Source organism: Pelodiscus sinensis, chromosome 1 (assembly GCF_049634645.1).
Source record: "Pelodiscus sinensis isolate JC-2024 chromosome 1, ASM4963464v1, whole genome shotgun sequence".
Lineage (NCBI taxonomy): Eukaryota > Metazoa > Chordata > Testudines > Trionychidae > Pelodiscus > Pelodiscus sinensis.
In genome coordinates this window covers 236738887-236760766 of record NC_134711.1, presented here as the reverse complement: position 1 = coordinate 236760766, position 21880 = coordinate 236738887, and the positions used below count along the sequence as shown (strand labels likewise).

At 44.4% G+C, this 21880-nt stretch overlaps 2 protein-coding genes across 8 annotated transcripts in view; one reads left to right on the top strand and one right to left on the bottom strand.

Annotated features, from left to right (window-relative positions):
* Window positions 1-17754, top strand: part of TMEM255B (transmembrane protein 255B) — a 118512-nt gene extending 100758 nt beyond the window's left edge. For 2 of the 6 annotated variants that reach the window (XM_075918375.1, XM_075918366.1), the window contains 3 exons: window positions 5304-5450; window positions 10289-10522; window positions 16875-17012. In XM_075918375.1, coding sequence (XP_075774490.1) covers window positions 5304-5450; window positions 10289-10516 — 375 coding nt within the window. In that variant the 3' untranslated portion in view covers window positions 10517-10522; window positions 16875-17012. Of the gene's footprint in view, window positions 1-5303; window positions 5451-7681; window positions 8197-10288; window positions 10523-16874 lie in introns of those variants that run through there. The other 4 variants (XM_075918399.1, XM_075918372.1, XM_075918381.1 and 1 more) reach the window with 3 other exon arrangements.
* A 993-nt stretch (window positions 17755-18747) lies between these two features.
* The window catches only part of GAS6 (growth arrest specific 6), a 58917-nt gene continuing 55784 nt past the window's right edge, over window positions 18748-21880 (bottom strand). For both annotated transcript variants that reach the window (XM_075918348.1, XM_075918359.1), the window contains exon 16: window positions 18748-19736. The gene's annotated coding sequence lies outside the window, so the exon portion shown is untranslated. The remainder of the gene's footprint in view (window positions 19737-21880) is intronic.

The window sequence follows — 21880 nt, the reverse complement described above, 5'->3', positions numbered from 1 at the left end:
TGAGAAGAAACATGGGCCCAGAAGTGCCTCCCCACAACAGCACGTGCGCTTCCCCACAAGCCAAATCTGGTATGGATCCTCAGGGTTTCCTCCTCACCCCCCTCTCTCGCAGGAAGCCCCCTGCACTAATCCTGCAGGGGGGCACAAGGCTAGAGCGCCTAGCCTGAGGCAGCCAGAAGTGGCGGTGGTTCCCTGAGGGTCCTGGAGTGTCGGGGCCCTGAGTGCAGCAAGGAGCCACTACCACCACCCTCACCACTCCCTGGGTTGGCCCTGGCCCTTCTCCAGTGGCTGGAGGGGGGCTGAGGGACTGGGGAGAGGGGTGGAGAGCCGAGAGGCCGGGGAGACCTGGACTGGCTGCAGCCAGGTGTAGAGAGCGGGGAGGCCAAGAGACCAGAGCTGCAACCGGGGTTGGGGCGGGGAGAGGAGGCTGGGCCTGGCTATGGCTTGGAAGGGGGGGCATCGAGAGGCCAGGGCTGGTGTGGCTCCCAGCACTCCCCTCCTCAGCAGCTGGGGATGGGGACTGGCACGGCCCTGGCCTTCCCTGGCAGCTGGGGGAGACCCAGGCTTTCCTAACCCCAAGGATGGGAGGTTGGTGAGCGTAGTGAGCAAGGGGCATAGGCCCTTAGTATAATATATTTTTTTGTTAGTAACTGGTGGGTGCCACAGTGGCACACATCTGAACAAGTGCACATGACATCAATATTGATGCACGAGACAAAACTCACTCCGGTCACAGATAGAAAATCTTAGGCTATGTCTAAACTGGCGGGTTCTTGTGCAAGAACTCTTGTGCAAGAACACGTCCACATTGCCATGTGCTTTTGCGCAAGAGCATCCATGGCAGTGTGGACGCTCTCTCGCACAAGAAAGCTCCAATGGCCATTTCAGCCATAGAGCTTTCTTGTGCAAGAAGCCCTCTCTTGCTACACCGTACTGTAAATCTTCTTGCGCAAGAGCAGGCGGGCAATGTGGACGCTCTGCGGGTTCTTGCGCAAGTGTAGTCATAGCTCTAGCGGGAACACTGGTGTGGACCTGCTGCATTTGCCTACTCGGAGTGCCTCTCTGCAGCCCTTCTAGCCTAAGGCCTTGCTTCAGGCCCTGCAGCCTGGGAGCTTGTCTGGCCAGAGCTTTCCCAGTGCTGCCTTTCTTTCCCCAGCCCTGCTCTAACTCAGGAAACTTCTAGCTTCCCTAGCAGCCAGGTCCCTTCCATTCTCCAGCTAGAACAAGAGTGAATCTGACTCCTCCTCTTCGGGAGCCTTTTATTTATTCTCTCCTCAGCTGGGCCCCAATTAGCTAGTTTCTGCCTCAGCAATGGGGCTTTGTGCACTCAGCCCTCTCCCACGACTGGGATTTACCCTCAATGGGCCAGTGTGGGGCGAACACCCGGTCACAGAGACAGATGCAGATAAGTAATGGAAAGATGGCTTTTAAAGCTTACAAAGCAGGTTAAAAATAATTAAAATAAATGATGCTTTACCAAAACCAGTAGGAGTTGCCAGTGTTCCGCTGGAGATTAGTTTATAATGGTGAAATCTACATCTGCACTGAACACCCAGCACAAGGCTTATAGACATATAAATCCCACTTTTACTTCGGCTAAGGCTTAAATGGTGTTGCATAGTCCTTGGATGGGCTCTTTGCTCCAAAATGACTTATTGAGGTGAAACTCATTCCTCTGGAAGCATTGATTTAATGTCACTGTTTATGAAGGATGCAGAGCTGTTGAAATGTTCCTACAAACCCCTCCTCCTCCTGCCCCGAATAATGATGATCCAGTTCCATACCCTCACACATCACATGCTGGAAGGGCTGAGCTTGCATTTACAGATTTGAGCACTCAGGCCAAGCAAGCATCCAAGCAGAAAAAAGCAATAGAATGAAATCGCAGCAGTAGTCATGCAACATCATCTCTGCCTGGGAGCAAGTTTGTTTAGCTCAACACAGAGCTTAGAAAATCAGAACGCTGCTTAGATTTCCTCTGCTGCAGGAGTGAAGGGGTAGGAGTGTGCACAGTATCTGTTGACGACGGAAGCCGAATTTCTGTAAATCACCATGAGTTCGGTGGAGAAACCCCGCAATAGTGTCAAATGTTATAAAAATACATAACAGAACTGCTGTTCTCCACTACAGCAAATGATTTTCCAGTCTCCTTTTAGGCAACCAACACTATTTAGTTTACTGTTTTGCTAATTTATTTATGTGCAGAAGCAGAAAAGCAATAAACAGCTGTTAAAAACTGAGAACTGAGTTGGGCAAGGAAAAGCATGCAAAAGGGCACGGAGTTGATAAGAGAAAAAAAATAAAATCTTGGTAAGAGAATCGTAATCTGTTTTTTCATGATGCAATCTTCTCAGAAACGCTCAGAGGCATAGTGATTTAAACAGAAATTGTCCTTTACGTTCCTGAGGGCATTTAAGGATGAAACCCAAGAGACAGCGAGGCTGGCTAGTAAAAATAAGGCGCAGCTTTGGGGAGTTATAGCTGCCAAAATGTGTGATGTGAGAATGGTTTGAAAAACAAAACGCAATTAGTTCTAAACCCATCAGATTCTCCTACACAGAAAATATTGTTTTGTCTTGCAAAAAATTAGAACGTAGTTGCTTCTGGTTTATGAGTTTCTGACACAGTGGTCTTAAAAGTTTTCAAAGATTCACATGAGATGGAAGGACGCATGTAAGCATGTAACAAGCAGAGCAGTTGGGTAACTGCAATGAATGAATGCAATGCAAACAGGATCCCTGTGTTTCATGTTGATGTTCAGAAATAGGTGTCTTACGACTTTGTTTATATCAATGGATAGATAAGGGTGAGCCTACATTTCATGCTTCATTCTGAGTCAGGGCTGAGACCCATTTTGGCACAAGTAGCTCATACATTTCTCTGGAAAGGGTGTTTCTCTTTTTGCCACACTTTACTTTTTATAGACGGAGGCAGAGACACCCATCTCCACAAAGCTACCGTATATTCCGGCGTACAAGACGACCTCTGATGTTAAAAAACATCCCCCAAAAATCGGGGGTCATCTTGTACGCCGGGTATACATCCCAGGCGCGCCTGGGATGCCCCGCCGCCGGCTTCCCCCGAGGCTTTCAAAGCCGCGGAGGGGCTCCGGCGGGGGAGCAGCCCAGGCGCGCCTGGGATGCCCCCCCGCCGGCTTCCCCCGAGGCTTTCAAAGCTGCTGCGGCTTTGCTCCCGGTGCCTCTGGTCTGCTGGGGACCATCTCCAGCAGACCAGGGACACCGGGAGCAAAGGAGGCGGAGGGGCGCTGGGGTATAAGATGAAACCCTATCTTTTAATTAAAAAGATAGGGGGTCGTCTTATACGCCCAGTCGCCCTATACGCCGGAAAATACGGTATTTAAGATTTAGGCCAGAAGCATGAGGGGATAGTGGGGGAGAGAGGCAGAGCAGTTCTGTCTTAATGTACACATTCATATTCAACGTCTACAAAACGTATGGTAATTAGGAAAAAAACCCATCCCCAGACTGCTTAGTTACATGTTGAAATTTACCTACAACAGGACTTAGTCAACTGTTTTTCCTGTTAAAACCAACAGGAGGCCAAAATCCTTTCCATTTCAGTAAGGCGATTTCACAGGGACATGGCTACCTTTGTGCAGTAAGCTCAGAGTCAGTCCCTTCCATAGAAACGATACGATTATTGCTTTAATTATATTTACGTATTTTTATTATATCTGAAAATTGAGTATCAATCCAACATTGGATAGAAAATCATTTTTATTATGTCCCATGTTATGTGTTGAGCGCTGACATGATCCTTAGTGTTACACAAAATCCAGAGGAAGCCCTCAGCCCTATGGTTGTGGAAATGTTTGTAGGTGCCACCTTCCCAGATCAGCATGGATGCAAGCCCCAGACATGGTCACACAGCTAGAAATGCTGTTTTAAGAAGGGGCAAGCTGAATAGCGACACTGTCTTTTCCCCCAGTGTGTGGGACAGTGGAGTAGAGATGGAAAAATAGTTGCCTTACATCCTTCTGAATGGCAGAGTGTTGCACCAAGTATTTCAAAATTTTCCTGGGAAGGATTCCACTCCACTTGTATTTTGCAAAGCTTCTCTGCTCCTCATTAGCTAGCTGTGAGCCTGAAAGAGGTTGCAACCACCCCCCCCCCCAATCCTATAAGTTGCTCTTCAGGATTGGGACACAAATGGCAAAATTATACAACTGAGACAGTAATGCATTATGTATGGCAGAGGGTTGGGTTTTAGCTACAGAAACTAGGAAGAAACCAGCAGCTGACCCATGACCCTTATATCACATGTGCAGGAGGTAATGACTTGCCAGTTTAATCTACAGGAACTACCAGAAAAACAATGGCTAGTCAGTGTGATATTTAAGTGTTGTTAAAATATTTAAGTGATATTTAAGTGTTGTTTTGCTATTTCTGTAAAAAGAAAATGATTTGCCTTCACCCTGAGAACTCCACTAATTACAAAAATAAACAAAAACGAATAAGGAGGCACTTGCCCTCTTCTGTTTGCCTCCAATTGCAAAGCACACTTCTTTCATACAAATGACTGAGGAGGCAACAAAACTCTCATTGAACTCAACAGAAAGATTTGCATTGACTTAATGTAACGGGGGGCAGGGAGACAATAAAGGGGTGCTGGAGAGGGGTGTGCTGTCACAGTATCTTCTCTGATGGAACAGAGATACTGCAGAGTGAGCGCAGCAGCATACTTGCTTAGTAGTGATGGCAAGAAGTCAGGACACTGTGTGCCTGGAGGAGAGGAAATTTGGGGGGAAGGGTGCTTTTGCGGGTCAAGGTCAAAGCTGCACTCCACACTGTTCTTCAGTTTTCGGCTTGGTACTTTCTAAGTCTAAAGTCCTGCCCACTGCATCATCAGGCAGGTGCTGGGAAAAGGCAAAAAAGAAAGTAGCTGTGTAACTCCAGACCAAAAACCCCACTTCAAACCAAAACAGCCAATTTCTAGAGTAAGGTAACAGTGTATGTGTGTGCGGCGAGGTGGGTAGGATTTAATTCCAAAGTTCCTTGTTTTCCCTACTTAGGTATCTAGAGAGTACATGGTAGTATTGTGAGTGTTAATGTACAACATTTGGGATTCTTGGCTGGATGGTACAATCAAAGAAAATAATACTTTTGTTAGTGTGGATGGAAAAATGACTTGTATAGTTTGTATTTTACTTATGCTGGGGAAATAAGAAAATAGAGAAACCAAACTTGTCCAATCATCTAATCATTTTGATGTAGTCAAAATACTTCCCTTTTTCCTAATCCATGATTGCATTTTGCTAACATGTTGTTGTCTTTTGTGTTCAGCAGGCACCTCTGTCCCAAATTGCCTTTAGTTCCACCTCTCCTCCTCAGATCTTGTATAATCCAGCTCAGCAGATCCTGACATATGCTGGGTTTTGTCCCTCTGCCGCTGCTATCCCTGCATATCCATCCTATCCTTTACCTCTTCAGGTAGAGTACATAATTGTATTTTTCTTGTTAACCCTCTTGAATACCAGGGGTTTCTCTTTGGTATAAATCCTATGCTGATAAATTGTGTCTGCTGTGCGGTTTTGGAGGAGTTGGAGGTAGAAGGAAAGATGGATTGGTTGCCTCATACATAGTTTCTCCTCTACTCTGACAACAAAGGTCAGAACAGATAATTTTTAGATAGTCGTCTCCCCTCTCACTGGTTCCTTCATTGATCATTATTACTAGTTCCTTGATAGCACCTCGGCACCCCAATCAAGGATCAGGACCTCACTGTGTTAGGGATATATAGATAAAAAGACAATCCTGGCCTTATGAAGCTCCCTTTACAGCAGACAGGAGGTGGAGGCTGGGAGGATGAGAAGCATACATCAGGTTTAGCAGAAAACCAAAACTTGCCACCTCACCATCAAAGGCAGTTAACCAGGATAGGCAGCAACGTGTCCCTGGCCTCTGTTTGCCAGAAGCTGGGAATGGGCAACAGGGGATGGAAAACTTGATTTCCTCTTTTGTTTATTCCCTCTGGTGCACCTGGCATTGGCCACTGCTGGAGGACAAGATAGTGGGCTAGAAGGACCTATGGTCTGACCCAGTATGGCCGTGCTTATTCACTTGCCTCCTCAGTGCCAGATGGGAGTCATTCGTAAGTATTGCAGAGAGGTAGGTTTCAAGGTAGGATGATAAGGTGAGAGCATTATGATTCCCCCCCCCCCCCGCATAAGGAACAGCCTGGGTTAATAATAGCATCAATAGCTGCATGAAGGGCCATTGCTGTGTATATGGGGAATTAACTTTGAAGCATAGTCCTGATGATCTCTGAATTCACTGAAGCAAGTGAAATCCTTCTATGGCAATTGACTGAGAAAAACTTGAATTTTGAACACGCCTGAGTGAGGAATTCACTTTGGTACCTGGACTAGTCGGAGACGTGGAATCTGTTCCCTGCTTCTGCTGATATTCTCTGGCTCCACAAACAAAACAAACAAAAACATTTACCTCTTTGTAGGTGTTCTCTGAGATGTGATGCAAATGTGTACTCCATGTATAGAGGTGTGCGCCGCATGCACGAGAGCCAGAGAACTTTGCATAACAGAATCTGCAATGGAAGCATTCACACCATATGGCCATATCCCTTCCCCAGACTGTATAAAGGTGCCACCCTAATCCCCTCAGTTCCTTCACCCCAAATGTCAGGAGTACAGATGTAGATGCAGAGGAGACAGAGGGCAGAATAGACATCATGAAGAGCAGCATTTATGGGTAGGTGACCATTCTTTCTTCCCTTAAGTAAATGTAGCTGGGTATTCCATGTGAGTGCTTTGTCAGCAGTACTTGTAGGCAGTGGGGCTCAAATATCTGTAAAAAAACTGCAGGACTGCCTTTCTGAAGTTTGCATCTGGTCTGAATACAGGCATAATGGCACAGTGATTTGCAAAACCATGCAAGGAGGACCAAGTGGCTGCCCTGTGAATGTCCAATGAAGGAATAAAACAACAAATGGTCTGGTAGCACTTTATAGACTAACAAAACATGTAGATGGTATCATGAGCTTTTGTGGGCACAGCCCACTTCTTCAGATGACCGGAATGTCATTTATCAATTCTATGAATGATGGCTACACGGTCAGCATAGTTTTTTAGGAGGAGTAGCCAGGGCTGCTTCATATCCTGTCATGCTACAGGAAGATTTTTGCCCGCAAGAGATTGGTTGACCATGAAGAGATTGGTTGACCCACCAGCCAGTCCACAAGAAACAAGAAGATTTAGTTCCGTCCAGATAAAAAGCTAGGCATCGCCTGACATCCAGTGCATGCGGGAAGGCACTGCTCATCTGGGGTTCAGTGTAGCTTAGGGAAGCACACTAGTAGATGTTTACATTGGTTCACGTAAAACTGGGAAACCACCTGAGAGATAAACTTAGGGCTTGACACATTATGGCCATGCTTATTCACTTGCCTCCTCGGTGCCAGAGGGGAGTCATTTGTAAGTATTGCAGAGAGGCAGGTTTCAAGGTAGGATGATTAAGGTAGAGCATAATGATTTTCCCCCATGCATAAGGAACAGCGTGGGTTAATAATAGCATCAATAGCTGCATGACAGGCCATTGCTATATATATGGGGCATTAACTTTGAGGCCACTGGGTTACTTTGTTTCTGCAAAATGGCCTGTAAAGTTTCTTCCATCAAAACCTGTAACTCATGAACTCCTTGCAGATGTTATCACCACAAGGAAAGATGATTTCTGACACAGAAGAGGGAAGAAGTTGCCAGAAGCCCAAGTAGAGGTCCCATAAGAGCCACTAAAACAGTATTAAGGTCCCACAAAGGAACTGGCTCTTTAACTGGTGGGTGGAGATGAGTAACTCCTTTCCAGAACCTCACTGCACTGGGTTTGAAAACACCAACTTCCCAATGACGGGCAAATGAAATGCTGGAATTGCCACCAGGTGGACCTTCCATTAACTGAGTGCAAGACCAGAAGACTGAAGGTGTAACATGAACTCCAAGCTGTTCTGGATTCAAGCTAGCATTGGTTGAACTTCCCAAGCTAATGGCCATACCAAGAATTGCTTCCATTCAGCCAAAGAGGAGGCTGAGAATAAGTCTCATCCCGCCATTGGGCTTGGGGACTAGGAAATATCAGGAGTAAAACACCTGATGCTGCAGAGGGACCTCCTGTATGGTCCCCAAAGCCATTAAAACTGAACCTGCTCAAGGAGCAATGTCTCATGAAGGAGTCCCTGAAAAGAGATGCAATAGTGGGTGGGGGGGGGGGGGGAAGACGTGATGATATAATCTGATCTGAAGGTGCTTAGGGTGCATGTGTCTGTTGTGTCGAGTCCCAAACACTGTAAAACTGGGCCATCCTGTCCCCAAACTGTGGAGATGGAAGAGAAATGACCACTGGAGTGCTGTCCTGAACACTCAAATCAAAATGGGTGCTTGTTAGGCATCAGGAGTGTGGATCCAGTTCAATAAATCAGCTGAACCAGAGGGCTTTCTCCTTTGGGATCTGTGGCTCTTTAAGGCATAGTGCTCCTGCACAGGAAGGGACAATTGTCCGAAAAAATTCTGAGAGCTGTATTCATCTTGCAACTGCTAATCATTATAGTAGTGTCGGAACATATACTCCCAAACAGCTGGACCATATACTCCCAAAGCACGCATAGTATCTCAGGATACCTCAGTGGCCTGCCACACATCAGGCACAATGTTATAATTCTGCAGCTGTAAGGCCCTCCTCATGGTCACAGCTGGTGCCCTAATTCTGGCTGCTGCTATGAGCTCTTGGCAACCAAGCACCTTCCTCAACAAATGCCAAAAGCTTTGCCTTAGAGGGTTCTGGCAGCTTGTCCACAAGCTTAGACATGCCTGCCCAATTGATTTATTTGTCAGTCATATTTAGATGCCAAAGCCTGCCAATTCATGGTGTCCATTTGATTTATACTTGCCCCGTTGAGCACTGCCATTTACTGCAGCCACCACCCGGGAGGTAGGGCCCAGGTAAGAGTAGAAATACTCACCTCCTGGCATCAGAATGAAGGTTTTTTTCCCCTCAGATCTCTTTGCCATAGGGGATAATCAAGCTGGGGTATTCCAGAGGGCACTTGCAGGCTCACTGCTCTCCCAGGAGCGGATGGTTGGAGAATAGCCTGTGCTCCCCTGCAGGAATTCTGCCTTAGATACCTAAGGCGTATGGCCACTACCTCAGGAGGCCCTGGAATGCCTTAAAGTCCTCAGGCACCAGGGAGAGGAAGCTTCTGGCACAACAGGTTAATCTGGGCACCTCTCAGCCAATCAGTGCTAGGCAGCGGTGGGGGTCTCCTCCCGGCCGTGGAAGAGCCGTTCACTGTGCGGTAAGAGGGCTGCATGGAGCCCATCACAGAAGCCTTAGAATGTTTGCGACCCAGGCTGGTAGCTGGGAGGCAGCGCAGGCTAGGTGACGGGTGCAGGGCAGGCACTGAGGGCTCCGGGGCAGGGCTAGTGCTGGGGAGCTCTGGGGTGGGGCTAGAAGTGAGAGAGCTACAAGGGCAGGGCTGGCACTCGGGGGCACTGGGGATGGGGCTAATATTGGGGGCTGGAACCAGAAGGCTGGCAGTGGGCATGGGAGGCTCTAAGGGGCGGGAGGTGTTTGGCACTGGGGGGCTCTGATGGCAGGGGCTGGTACTGGGGGGAGTTGGGTGCAGGGGACTCTGGGGTCAGTGGCTGGTGCTGGAGGTGAGTGGAGAGGTAGGGGGGACTCTTGGGGCTAGGGCTGGCACTAGAGGGCTCTGAGGACCAGGGCTTTTTATACCGCAGACTGGCAAACCCATTCACAAACTTTTGGTGGACTGGTAACATTTTACTTGCATATTTGAATATTCATTATTTGCATCATGAATATGCAAAGATGTGAATAAAATGTTACCAGTCCACCAAAAGTTTGTGAATGGGTTTGCCGGTCCGTGGTATAAAAAAGGTTGGGAACCACTCCTGTAGCCAACATTGTGCCCAAGAGTTCAAGATTGAGAGGTACAGCAGGTCCAATAGCTTGTATGACATCAGTGTGGAGACCATCAGGGCTGGCGCAATCCTCAGGGCCAGGCTCAATGGATAGCCTATGGCTGGAACCAGGGTTGCGAGAACAGGCCTTTGCTGCTCACAGTGTGGGATCAGTGAGCAGGTGGATCCCCTGTACCAGAGGCAGGGCAGTGCCTGTCAGCACATCTCTTAGACGGGAAGGAGGAATCTCTCTCAGCCCTGGAAGGGTCCCAACTCATTTTATGGGGTCTCTTCCTAGCCACGCCGGGGCGAATGAATGACTCTTTCCTCTTGTGGCAGATGCCACAGCCCACATGCAGAGTGGCATCATTTCCCAGATCCGAAGGACGAGGGCCTCAGAGCCAAAGTGGGCATCACAGCCTGCAGCAGAGGATGCTGCTTGCACTGCAAGGGACTGACTGGCAGATGGAGCACCTCTCTTTAATGTGTCCTTCTCTGAGACTCAACAGGCACCTCCTGTTGAGGTTCCCATGGGGATGGACCCTCTACATGATGGAAAATGCTTGACCCCTGGTAAGAGCATAACACAGGGCTTCCAATACTCTTAACAACACTACGTTAATTAACAAAGCCTGCTGTACTAGTCAGAAAAGTGGCAGGTGAAGCCACCATGCAGCGCTCTGATTGTAGTCATGATCAGTGAGAAGGGACGGAGAGGGTTAGGGTTGCACTGTCCTTATAAAGGGGCGGGTCTATGGCCTCAGGGTGTGAATGCTGCCTCTGTGGGTGCCACTAGCTAAAGTGCTTGGGCTCTGGTGCAAAGGGAGTGTACACGCCCCCAGGCAATACACAGCTGCATCCCTACTTGGAGCTAATGTTTGATCCTTTGCTGTGGCCCTGAAAACTGACATTCCCTGCTCCATGTGACTACTGTCTCCCTCACCTTTCTGAACTTCCATGACACTAGTTTATTACAAAAGTAGGGTTTAATTAAAAAAAAAAGGTGCTGGTGTGTGTCTGCTGATCTAGATGCTGACACTCACAGACCTTTCTTTAATTGATTGACAAACTGCTGCATGCGGCAACAACAGAGCAGGCTAGTGCAAAGTCCTGATGGAAAGGAAGGTCTTTTAGGAAAAACTCAGGATTGGACTTTGGAGCCCCAACGTCAGCTCAGCTACAGACTTCCTGTATGATCTTAGGTACATCACTGTACCATCGGTGTTCATCTTCAGAATGAAAATAATTAATAACTCTGTGCCTCCCAGGGGTGTTGTGCAGATAAAAATTCATTAATGTTTGTGAAGTGCTCAGACAAAGGCCAGGAAAGTAAAATAAAAAGCACTGCAGAAAAGCCTGTAAGTAAATAAAACCTGGGTGGCTGAAAATCATACATACAGTCTTAGGATCTCAGATTCTGAAAGTGTTCACTTAATACACCACAATTACTCATGTGTGTTATGAACCTTAATGTGCTACAGGAAGGCTAGTAATCAGGGATCATTTTCAGTTGGCAGTGAAGCTGTGATTGTCTAAAGAGTATCATTAAATTCAAGTCAGTAAGAGCTAAGAGTGGAAAGTGACTGTGGTGAAGAAGATCCAAACGAACTAACAAAGAAAATAACTAAACTGAGGAGATACACATTTAATATTTAGTGTTCTGCTATATTAAAAAAAATCCTAATCTTTAAAAAATAAATCTGTCACTATTTTAGCCAACAATCTTAAACATTTAAAAAAATTACACTTTTCCTATATTGCTAAATAGTTTTGGAAGTGTATTCATTTGCCTTTCCTTCTGTTCATGAAAATCAGAGGCAGGAAGCACCTGCACATCAGGAAAGATCAAATGCAAGCTTTAGTCTCCACAGGTGAAAGCTACTCATCCTTCTCCTGGAAGAAACCAGCCTTCCACGTATGAGATAATCCCATTGATGTGGGGAGGGAATGAGTAACAGACTAGTATAAAGGCTTATGTATGTCAGCAAATGCATGATTGGTGAAAATGTTCAGCAGTGAACACTCTCTACTCAATCATTTCCATTTTTTGACTTTTGTAAAAATATTCTGAAATGGCCAAATTCTTAGACATTACCCACCTCCACTACTTAGTAACTCTGTGTTTGTAATCCAAATCTTACCTCACATTTATGGTGTGCAACACATATAGATACATTTACAGTTGTCACCTACTGGTCCGCTGTCACAGTAAAGACCAAGTCAAATAGAAAAGAAAAATCAAAACTTGGACTTCAGGGAGCCATGTTAGTTATTTGTATAGAACATGAGCAAAGTTGTCAAAAGCACTTAAGTCTCATTTTCAAAAGTGACTGAGGGCTAGATCCACAAAGGGATATGAAGTTGCAATGCTGAGCACTGCAGTGTCTAACTCCTAGGTACCTAGACGCAGCAGAATCCCCACCTCCACCTGAGGCACCCAAGTTTCCATACAATAAACGGAGAGTTCTCTGGAATCTTCAGACACCAGAAAGCTGTTTTGGAAGCTGGCTATGGGCCTAAGAGAAAAGAGCTCTGCAGCAGGGGATCTAGATGCCCAGAGCACCCTGGATCTTGCTGGAATTTTCAAGGCATCCAGATTCCTTGGTTCAGGTCCAGGGATCCTAGCTCAGTGGCAGAGACCTTAGCAGCTCTGAAAGCACCCAGGCTTTCCAGTGCTATGTGCTGCAGAGTTTGGAGCCAAGCAGTGACTGTGTAACCCTCTGGTTAGGGCACTCATGTGAGAGATGTTTGGCAGCACAGGTATTTGCAGTTGGGTCTCACACATCCCAGTTGAGTGCCTGCTCTAACCACTAGATCAGAACACACACATCTGTCTTTTGTGTGGTGCCTGACTCTGTAGGTATGCTCAGCTATCGCCCTAATGAGACAAAGCATTTCCACTAGTAGTATTTGCAAAAACCACCTAAGCACTGCGTGATTCATGGACCTACCCCAGGGATGGGGAACATTTTTTTGGGTCGGAGCTGCTGACCCACAGAAAAAAATCAGTCAGAGGCCACACATAAGTGAGAAGCAAAAGAAAAAACCCCAAACCTTCACTGACATGGCCCCTGACTAAGAAGGAAAAGGACACTTCCTACATTCCCCTCACACACCAGAGCTTAGGGGTACCTGGGCTACTAGATTTTGTGTGCTGCATCCCTGTGGTGGGATGGGGGGAGAGGGGCTTGAGTGCCAGTGCAGGCTCCCTAATGCTGGAAGGGGGGGGGGGTGGATCCAGGAAAACTAGGGACCGCATCTGGCCCCCCAGGCTTTAGGTTCCCCATCCCTGACCTAGCCCTTGGGAACTAAGTTACACTAAGTCTCTATAGGTACATCTAGACTACATGCCTCTGACAACAGAGGCATGTAGATTAGGCTACCAGACATAGTAAAATGAAGCGGTGATTTAAATAATCGCCGCGTCATTTAAATTTACATGGCTGCCGCGCTGAGCCGACAAACAGCTGATCAGCTGTTTGTCGGCTCAGTGCGATAGTCTGGACGCACGGGTGTCGACATCAAAAGTATTTGTCGACCACCCAGGTAAGCCTCCTGGGATGAGGTTTACCTGGGTGGTCGACAAATACCTTTGATGTCGACACCCACGCGTCCAGACTATCGCACTGAGCCGACAAACAGCTGATCAGCTGTTTGTCGGCTCAGCGCGGCAGCCATGTAAATTTAAATGACGCGGCGATTATTTAAATCACCGCTTCATTTTCCTATGTCTGGTAGCCTAATCTACATGCCTCTGGTGACAGAGGCATGTAGTCTAGACGTACCCTATGACCCAGACATATAGGATCCTCAAAGATATTTAGGCACCTAACTCCCATTGATTTCTAGAAACTTACATACCTTTGAAGATCTGGGCCTAAGTTCCTAATTCTGGAAAATGAGAGACAGGCACTTTTTAATAATTTTTAACCCATTGTCAGTTTCTGCTTGGTTAGTAATAATTAAAACTTCAGCAAACAGACTTGAACTACAGTGTGCTAATTTCAACAGGAGGTCAACATCCTGAGGGGTTCTGGACTCATCTTTATATATAAAAAAGGTTTTCCTGCCAGGCGACAGAGTGACATTATCACACGCTCCGGCTGTTAAAGCCACCAGAGAGAGTGGGGGGGTACGTGAGCATAGCAAGCACGGGGCACAGCCCACTAGTATTTTTTAAAACCAGTAGAATATTATTTTTGAAAACTGTTGTTAGACACTAAAAAACTCCTTATTTTACTTCATAGTTCCGTGTTCACAGGGAGTTTGCATTTTACACAGATATAATTCAGACTTTGTTAGAACTATTTCCAAAATTAACTAATAGCAGTTTGACTACACCCTAGCATTCAAGAGTATTCTGGTTGGCAAAATCCCTGATCAAGTGAATGAATAATTGAGAAAATACTTACCATTACTATAGTTACTGATGATAGGTCTCCCTGTTACTGACACAAGGAGAAACCAGACAACAGAGGAGACTCTAGCCTAGTGTGAAAATATCAGAAGTGTTCTCACTTCTCTTTTATAATACCTGTTATAATGCTGTAACTGTGCATTTGTATCCTTAGATGACTAACATTTTAATTACATAATCCCCTCTCTCAAGCCTTAGAAAAGGGCTGCGTCTAGACTGCCATGATTCTGTGGAAATATTTTTAGCAGACATGTTTTTCCATTAGAAGTATTTCCGCAAAAGCGCGTCTAGATTGGCACGGATGCTTTTGTGCAAAAGCATCTGTGGCCAGTCTAGATGCGATTTTGCGCAAGAAAGCCCCGATCGCCGTTTTAGCCATCGGGGCTTTTTTGCGCAAAACAGTTCTTCCCTGTCTACACTGGCCCTCTTGAGCAAGTATTCTTGTGCAAGAGGGCTTTTTCCCGAGCGGGAGTGTGAAAGTAGTTGTGCAAGAAGCACTGATTTTGTACATTACAAAGTCAGTGTTCTTGCACAAATTCAAGCAGCCAGTGTAGACAGCGGGCAAGTTTTTGTGCAAAAGCATTTGCTTTTGCGCAAAATCTTGCCAGTCTAGATGCACCCAAGCTGTTTAAACCAACCCCACCTGTAAACAAAGGAGGAAATTAGCCTCTCAAAAGCACACTGCAGCTTCTTGATGCCAAAGCTTTAATGTCCCTGCATGCACAACATTCCCATTGAGGGGCCCATCCCATATAAGGAGAGTAGAATACCAGATCTGAGCGTCACTGTGCTATTCAAAGGAGGAACTTGCTAGGTGCAGTAGCTACCAGTTCTAGAATACCACTATTCTAGGAAATGTTAAGCACCTAGGACAATGAAGTTTGTCAGTTTTTGCATTGCCCTCATTTTGAAAAAAAATGTTTTTAATTGAAAAATTTCAGGATCTGTGATTCTGAGCACTTCAGAGCTGAGCACTCAACACTTCTGCTGTAGCCCTTGGAATGACAGGTGATTAACATCTGAGGGTCAAGGATGAAGTCCTGGTCTCCCCCACTGATGTCAATGGCAAAATTTATATTTAAAATAACATCAGGATGTCACCTCAGGATTTCAGTCCAAAAGTGCATCCTTTTGTTTTTAGCACAATGGGTGAAACACAATTGTTGAACGTGGCTGCTTTCATAAACATCTAGCATTTCTCATTCTTGCTTCAACCCAAAGGAGTCACACTATTACTGTCCAGTACATCATACTTTCAGAGATTTTTTTATATACATTCACTCACCCACAGGGCCATAAAGTGGATCAGAGAATAGGCATCTTGCATTGAAATGCTATTTAAACTGTTGTGATTTCCACTCCTCTTTTAAAATGGCTGTTTGGCTGTCTAAGACACAAGGGGTATGTGCTACGGCCCAGTAATTTGGACTGGGTGGACAGAGGACTCCACAGGAGAGAGGTGGGTATTTGTGAGTGGAGAAGCAAGAGAGGGACAGGCAGATACCACTGGGCAGCACAATCCTAAAAAAAGCTTAAGCAGAGAGCTTTTGGGGGGAAGAGGGGGTTTCCTGGCTGAAATAAGTTTTAATGGTAAAAGCAGGGATGCAGTTGCTCTTGTGTTCAGGGAAATAAAATTTTGTATGTTGTTTGTAGACAAAGATTGCATCAAAGTTACCAGACTCCCTCAAAAAATGTTCCTCCCAAATGCAACACTGCACAGAGCCTTGAACTTTGATTAACTGCTGAGATCAAAAGCACTAACAATATTATACATGAGTGATCACCAACCAGTAGACCGGGATCTACCAGTAGATCTTGAAGCCTCTGACAGGAGATCCTGACTGGTTTGGCCAGGAAGCTATCAAGTGCTGGCACTTCAGTTGCCCCTACACCCACTGTCCTGCTGCTCCTGCGCTCAGGATTCAGGGAGGAAGGGGGATGGAATGAGTAAGGTGAGGCCTTGGAGAAGAGGTGGAGCAGGGGTGGGGCCTCAGAGAAGGGGGAGAAGGAAGCCAGGCAAGGCTATTTGGGTTTGAGGTAGCTCTTACTTTGCACTTAAATTGAAAAAGTGATCTTGTGGTTAAAAAAGTTGGGAGACCACTGTTATACATAATATCTGTAGCCCTAGGATACTTTCCAGGTATCAATACGAATTTTGACTAAATAGCATATAACCCTTAAAGCCCACTAGTATATGACTCACTTGGGGAACTAGAGCATCCTGCCTCCCAAAGCTGCGTGTTTTATTTAGTTGCCTAGATAGAGGGTGAATTGCATGCATAAAACTCCTTTTAAGAATAACTTAGATGATAAGTATATACTATCTCACCTTGCTATGCACTGTATGTCACAGTCTTAAAGTGTGTGTTAATAACGCTATTGTGTTGTGCATATTACAGAGGCATGAGAGGTTTAATGGTACATACCATATACATTTAATATAGTGTAGCTGAAAATGTATCTGTAATCCCTTACTAAAGATCGCATTTTTTCTTTGTTTAATTACAGCCTGCAAGCCATTTTCCAGCATCATCATCTACAGATATTTCTTTTTCTGATGATACTCAACCTCCATCTCAATCCAGCTCAAGCTATGGTCTCCCACCCAATGCCCCACCACTATACACACCAACTTACTTCTTGCCAGAAGAAAAACCTCCACCATATGCACCCTAGAACTCATTTCATTTTAACAGATTTTTTTTTAAAAAGACATCTTTGGAAACTGAGCTGCACAAGCAGCAGATTATTTTGTGTTCTATGACTGTTCTACTTTTAGCCCCAACTCACTGTGAGTTGACCAGAATCTTAGAAACCTAAGGCAGATGTGTCACCAAAGGAAGGTATCAGTCACACTACACAGTTTGCTTGTAGTCAGTTGGGACACTGCTTTCTGGCTAATGAGCATTGTTTTCTCTTAGCATAATAGATAGTGACTTTGTTTTCATTAGAAGAAACAAAGAAAAACACTTTGGATACTTGGTTTCATTTTGTTGAATAAGCATTGAGTGGTAATTCTGAGTTAGAACTCTCATAGTCTGGTTGGTGCAAGTGAGTAGTCTGGATAAAAAGAAACCAGATATTCTTTCTTTTATACTAGTCAGTAAATAGCCCCCTTTTGGTAAAAATGTTACAATAAATACTGTGACAACTATATGACAAAATATGCTGTGTTTGTGTATTATACTGTACTTAAGTCGGTGTACACATCACAAGAAAGGGAAACAAAATTAAGAAGTAAAGATCCCAATTAGTATTATCCTATTCTTAAAAATAAGGTACAAATGTAACATTTTATTTGAACAGGGCTGTTTCAATTCTGTTTGAAATGTTTGAATTATGTACCAGTCCAGCTAACGCTAACAATGACCAAATACCAGTGAGCTAAAGATGCAATTTCTAGCTAAGTATTTAACCTGTATATAATGATTAGTTAATACTGAACTCTGTATTTTGCCATATTCTGTAAAAGGCAGAGGAGCTGGTTTCAAATGATTCCTTTTCTAGTAAAAAATGGAAACTAAAATGCTGCATATTGAGCTAAATTGTTTTTACATAAAAAGAGACTTGGCCCATAGTTTTGAAGCTGTTGCAATGCATTGGTGAATGCTCAGAGTATTTCTTTTTTTTTTCTTCTTCTTCCAATCTAGACTCCCACTATAGAGAATTTACATATACTAACTCCTGTGGAAGTAGCATCCATAGGAAATATGTGATCTTGTACTCCCTCTACTGGAAAAGTAGCAATCTATAGTCTCAGCTCTGTGCAGCCACACTCAGTGATGAAAGTGCTTAAACTAGGACGAAAAAGATAATTAATGAATTTCTGAGTTGCTAATTCCTTTTGCAGCACCGTTGGGGCCTCAATGTTCTTTGGCACACCAGGGCTATGAGACAGCACAGGCAATGTACTTTGATGTCTCATAGACCTAGTCCATTGGGCAGCAAATCATCCTAGTGCCACATTAGAAACTTTAAAAAATGTTTCCCAACAGTCAAAGTGCAAAATGGAAAGGAGGATATATTTCATCCTTAAACAGCTATTACAGTAAAAATATATAAAATATATTAAAATACTAGATTACTTTCCTTCAAAGGATGTGAACATTTGAATAGCTGAAATCACAGCAAAAGATTATAAAATTATGTAGTAAGTTTCCATCCAATGAGTTTTCTATTGATGTACAAAAAAATTATTCAATATAAAATATGAAAGGCTATTCAAAATGCAGCAGAGAAACCTACCTATGAGTTTAGAATGGTTTCTTAAATGAATTAGGTCTAGCCCATTGAAGAAGGCCCAGGGAGATAATTTGCATAAGTAAGAAGCACTCTTAAGTTATAAAAGGCAGAGAGAAGGGTACGTTATTTTCAAAGCACATGAGCTAGTGATTTTCCTTTATTGTAAGTGCTTAGATTTCCATGACTGTATAATATAAAGACAACAAACAGATTGGTTCCTCAGGCACAAAACAAACAACACATATACCAAGTTTTGCATAATGTGAATTTTGGCTGGTTAGAAGCATAAAAGGCACATGGTGTGAACACTAATAGTTTTAGAATGGCCTGACACTATTAACTTCAGAGGCTCACTTCCTTACATGAACTGCTCCAAAAGGGCAGGAGGTGGCGAGGATGGAGATTTCACTTTTTCTGTACAATTTATTGAGGAAGAAGGACCGTGTCGTACTCTAATTTCTCACTCTTGTCAGTTAGAAAACAAAACTGTGCGGAAGAAACCACTAAATCATCACTCTCACCTTTCTCCCACCCCACCCCAGTCTGAGCACTGCTGTATAGTATTACAGATGTCACTGATTTAGCAATAATACACATTCCTATATTCTACATATTTTTATACTGTAAATCATAACATTTTGTTCACACAAAGCAACAAATAAAATCTTTACACACACAAGTAATTAAAGCAATTTTTGCATCAAAATAAGGTATTACCCATGTATGTCAATTATTTCAATTAACTTTTTAAAGCATAGCCCACTGTTATATTTGTTTTCACATAATATTGAGCGTGGAATTGCACAGCATCACCTCATACCACAAAATTCGTATTTCCAGGATCCAGGATAGTTCTGGCGCTATAAATATAACAACTGGCATTAACAAAGGTCACAGTTTTGTGAATCACTGATGCCACAAAGCCATTGCTTTGGGAAGTATTGCAAAAATAATACAAATGCTAGAGGTGAAGCTATTTTGTTAGCAGGTGCTTTCTGAAAAGAACAGCAATTAAACTGGGTTTTGTTCCTCCAATTAATAAGAAGTGTCAGATGTCTTCCAAGCGTGTACTGTTTTCTTTAGAGTTACTCCAGGTTGGAAGGATGGGAGATGGATGTAGGAAAAGACCTGAAATGACCAGAAAAACAATACAATAGAGAATCACCATAGGCCACAATACCTGTAGCCCTCCCCGATAAGGCTGGCAATGAGAAACTCCAGTAAAACATTTCCTAGGTCCTACTCATGTCACCAGTGTTTCCATCAACATCTCCTGCCTAAAAGAAGTGGTATCTGCAGTACTTGGATTTCCCGCCCCCGTATTCCTCGAAGGTAAGACAAATGAAATTATTACTCGTATACACAACCTGTTTACCTTCCTCCTGTAAGATTGTCCCCTTTTTATTTTCTTTCCTTTGGAACTTTTATCTGGTACCCTTGGAATGTGCATGAACATCTTCCTTTTGTCCTCCTTTAAAGCACAAAAGGCTTGATGCCTGACTGAAGCTACAGACCTGACCTTTTCGGTCTTGCTGCATCACCCTTAACTGTCTGGCCCTAGAAATCAGTCAATATTGTTGCAATATTTAGTGGCTAAGTATAAGTTGCTATATCCGTCTTCCAATCACATTTGGCAGTAAGGATTTTTTTCCCATGGGATGCTCTATCCAGTTGCCCATCCTTTTCCTGGGGAAAAATTCATTTGGGTAATTTGGCTACAATTGTGGGAAAATCTGGAGTTTATTAAGGTATCTGATAACTGTCTCTAGCCTTGACTAGGTGTAATATTCCATAGAAGTGGTAGAAAATACCTATAGGCTGCATCTAGACTGGCATGATTTTGCAGAAATACTTTTAACGGAAACGTTTTTCCGTTAAAAGTATTTCTGCAAAAGAGCGTCTAGATTGGCACGGATGCTTTTGTGCAAAAGCATCCGTGGCCAGTATAGACGCGCTTTTGTGCAAGAAAGTGCCGATGGCCATTTTAGCCATCGGGCTTTCTTGCGCAAGAAATTAAAGTGCCTGTCTACGCTGGCCCTCTTGCACAAGTATTCTTGCGCAAGAGGGCTTATGCCTGAGTGGGAGCGTGAAAGTATTTGCACAAGAAGCACTGATTTTGTACATTACAAAGTCAGTGCTCTTGCGCAAATTCAAGTGGCCAGTGTAGACAGGCGGCAAGTTTTTGCGCAAAAGCAGGTGCTTTTGCGCAAAATCTTGCCAGGCTAGACGCACCCATACTGTTTAGTAAACTTGGGTCTGCTCCATACTGATCCTTGCAAGCCCCAAAAATCATTCTTCTAACTCTCTTTCTAAAATAATTTGTTACCTAAGGAATCTAGAGTTTATTTAAAAATATCCCTAAATAAAAATAAAATCTCAAATCAAAACACTGGTATACTCATTGCTATTTGCACTATGAATATAATTCTAGCTGTACTCCAAGACAGAATTCAGACATTTTATAGATGAGGCTAACTATAACTATATATAAATATCAGCTAACTGCTGACTGCTTTCAAGTGTCTACAGTAATTCCCATCATCCTTGTCCCTCATGCTTGTATCCCCTCTAGAGGTTGACAATAGCTGTCAGTGAGTAGGCAAAACAGACACAAAAATTTGCAGAGCCACTGTGCAGCAGTGAGAAAGATAGCTTGATCGGCCTAAAACAGCTTTGGCAAAGTCTATTGTGTCTATCCTGAAAAGCCCTAGTGAGTAAGCATGGAAATTAATACACTTTGCTCTGCTGTATCCTCTGGTGAATAAACTCAAACACATTCATCCTGGATAGCTCATACTTAATCAGAAAGCCTCAGGGCCCCCTGTCCTATTAAGCACATGGTGAGTGAGACAGCCTAAAAATTAAATAGCAAAAATTACATCTTTGCATGATATTCCCTGGTCTTCATACCTTTCACCACTTACCTCACTGAGGGTATGTCTACACTACCCTGCTAGTTCGAACTAGCGGGGTAATGTATGCATACCGCACTTGCTAATGAAGCCCGGGATTTGAATTTCCCGGGCTTCATTAGCATAAGCGGGGAGCCGCCATTTTTAAATCCCCGCTGCTTCGAACCCCGTGCAGCGCGGCTACACGGGGCTCGAACTAGGTAGTTCGGACTAGGTGCCTATTCCGAACTACCGTTACTCCTCGTGAAACGAGGTGTACCGGTAGTTCGGAATAGGCACCCTAGTCCGAACTACCTAGTTCGAGCCCCATGTAGCTGCGCTGCACGGGGTTCGAAGCAGCGGGGATTTAAAAATGGCGGC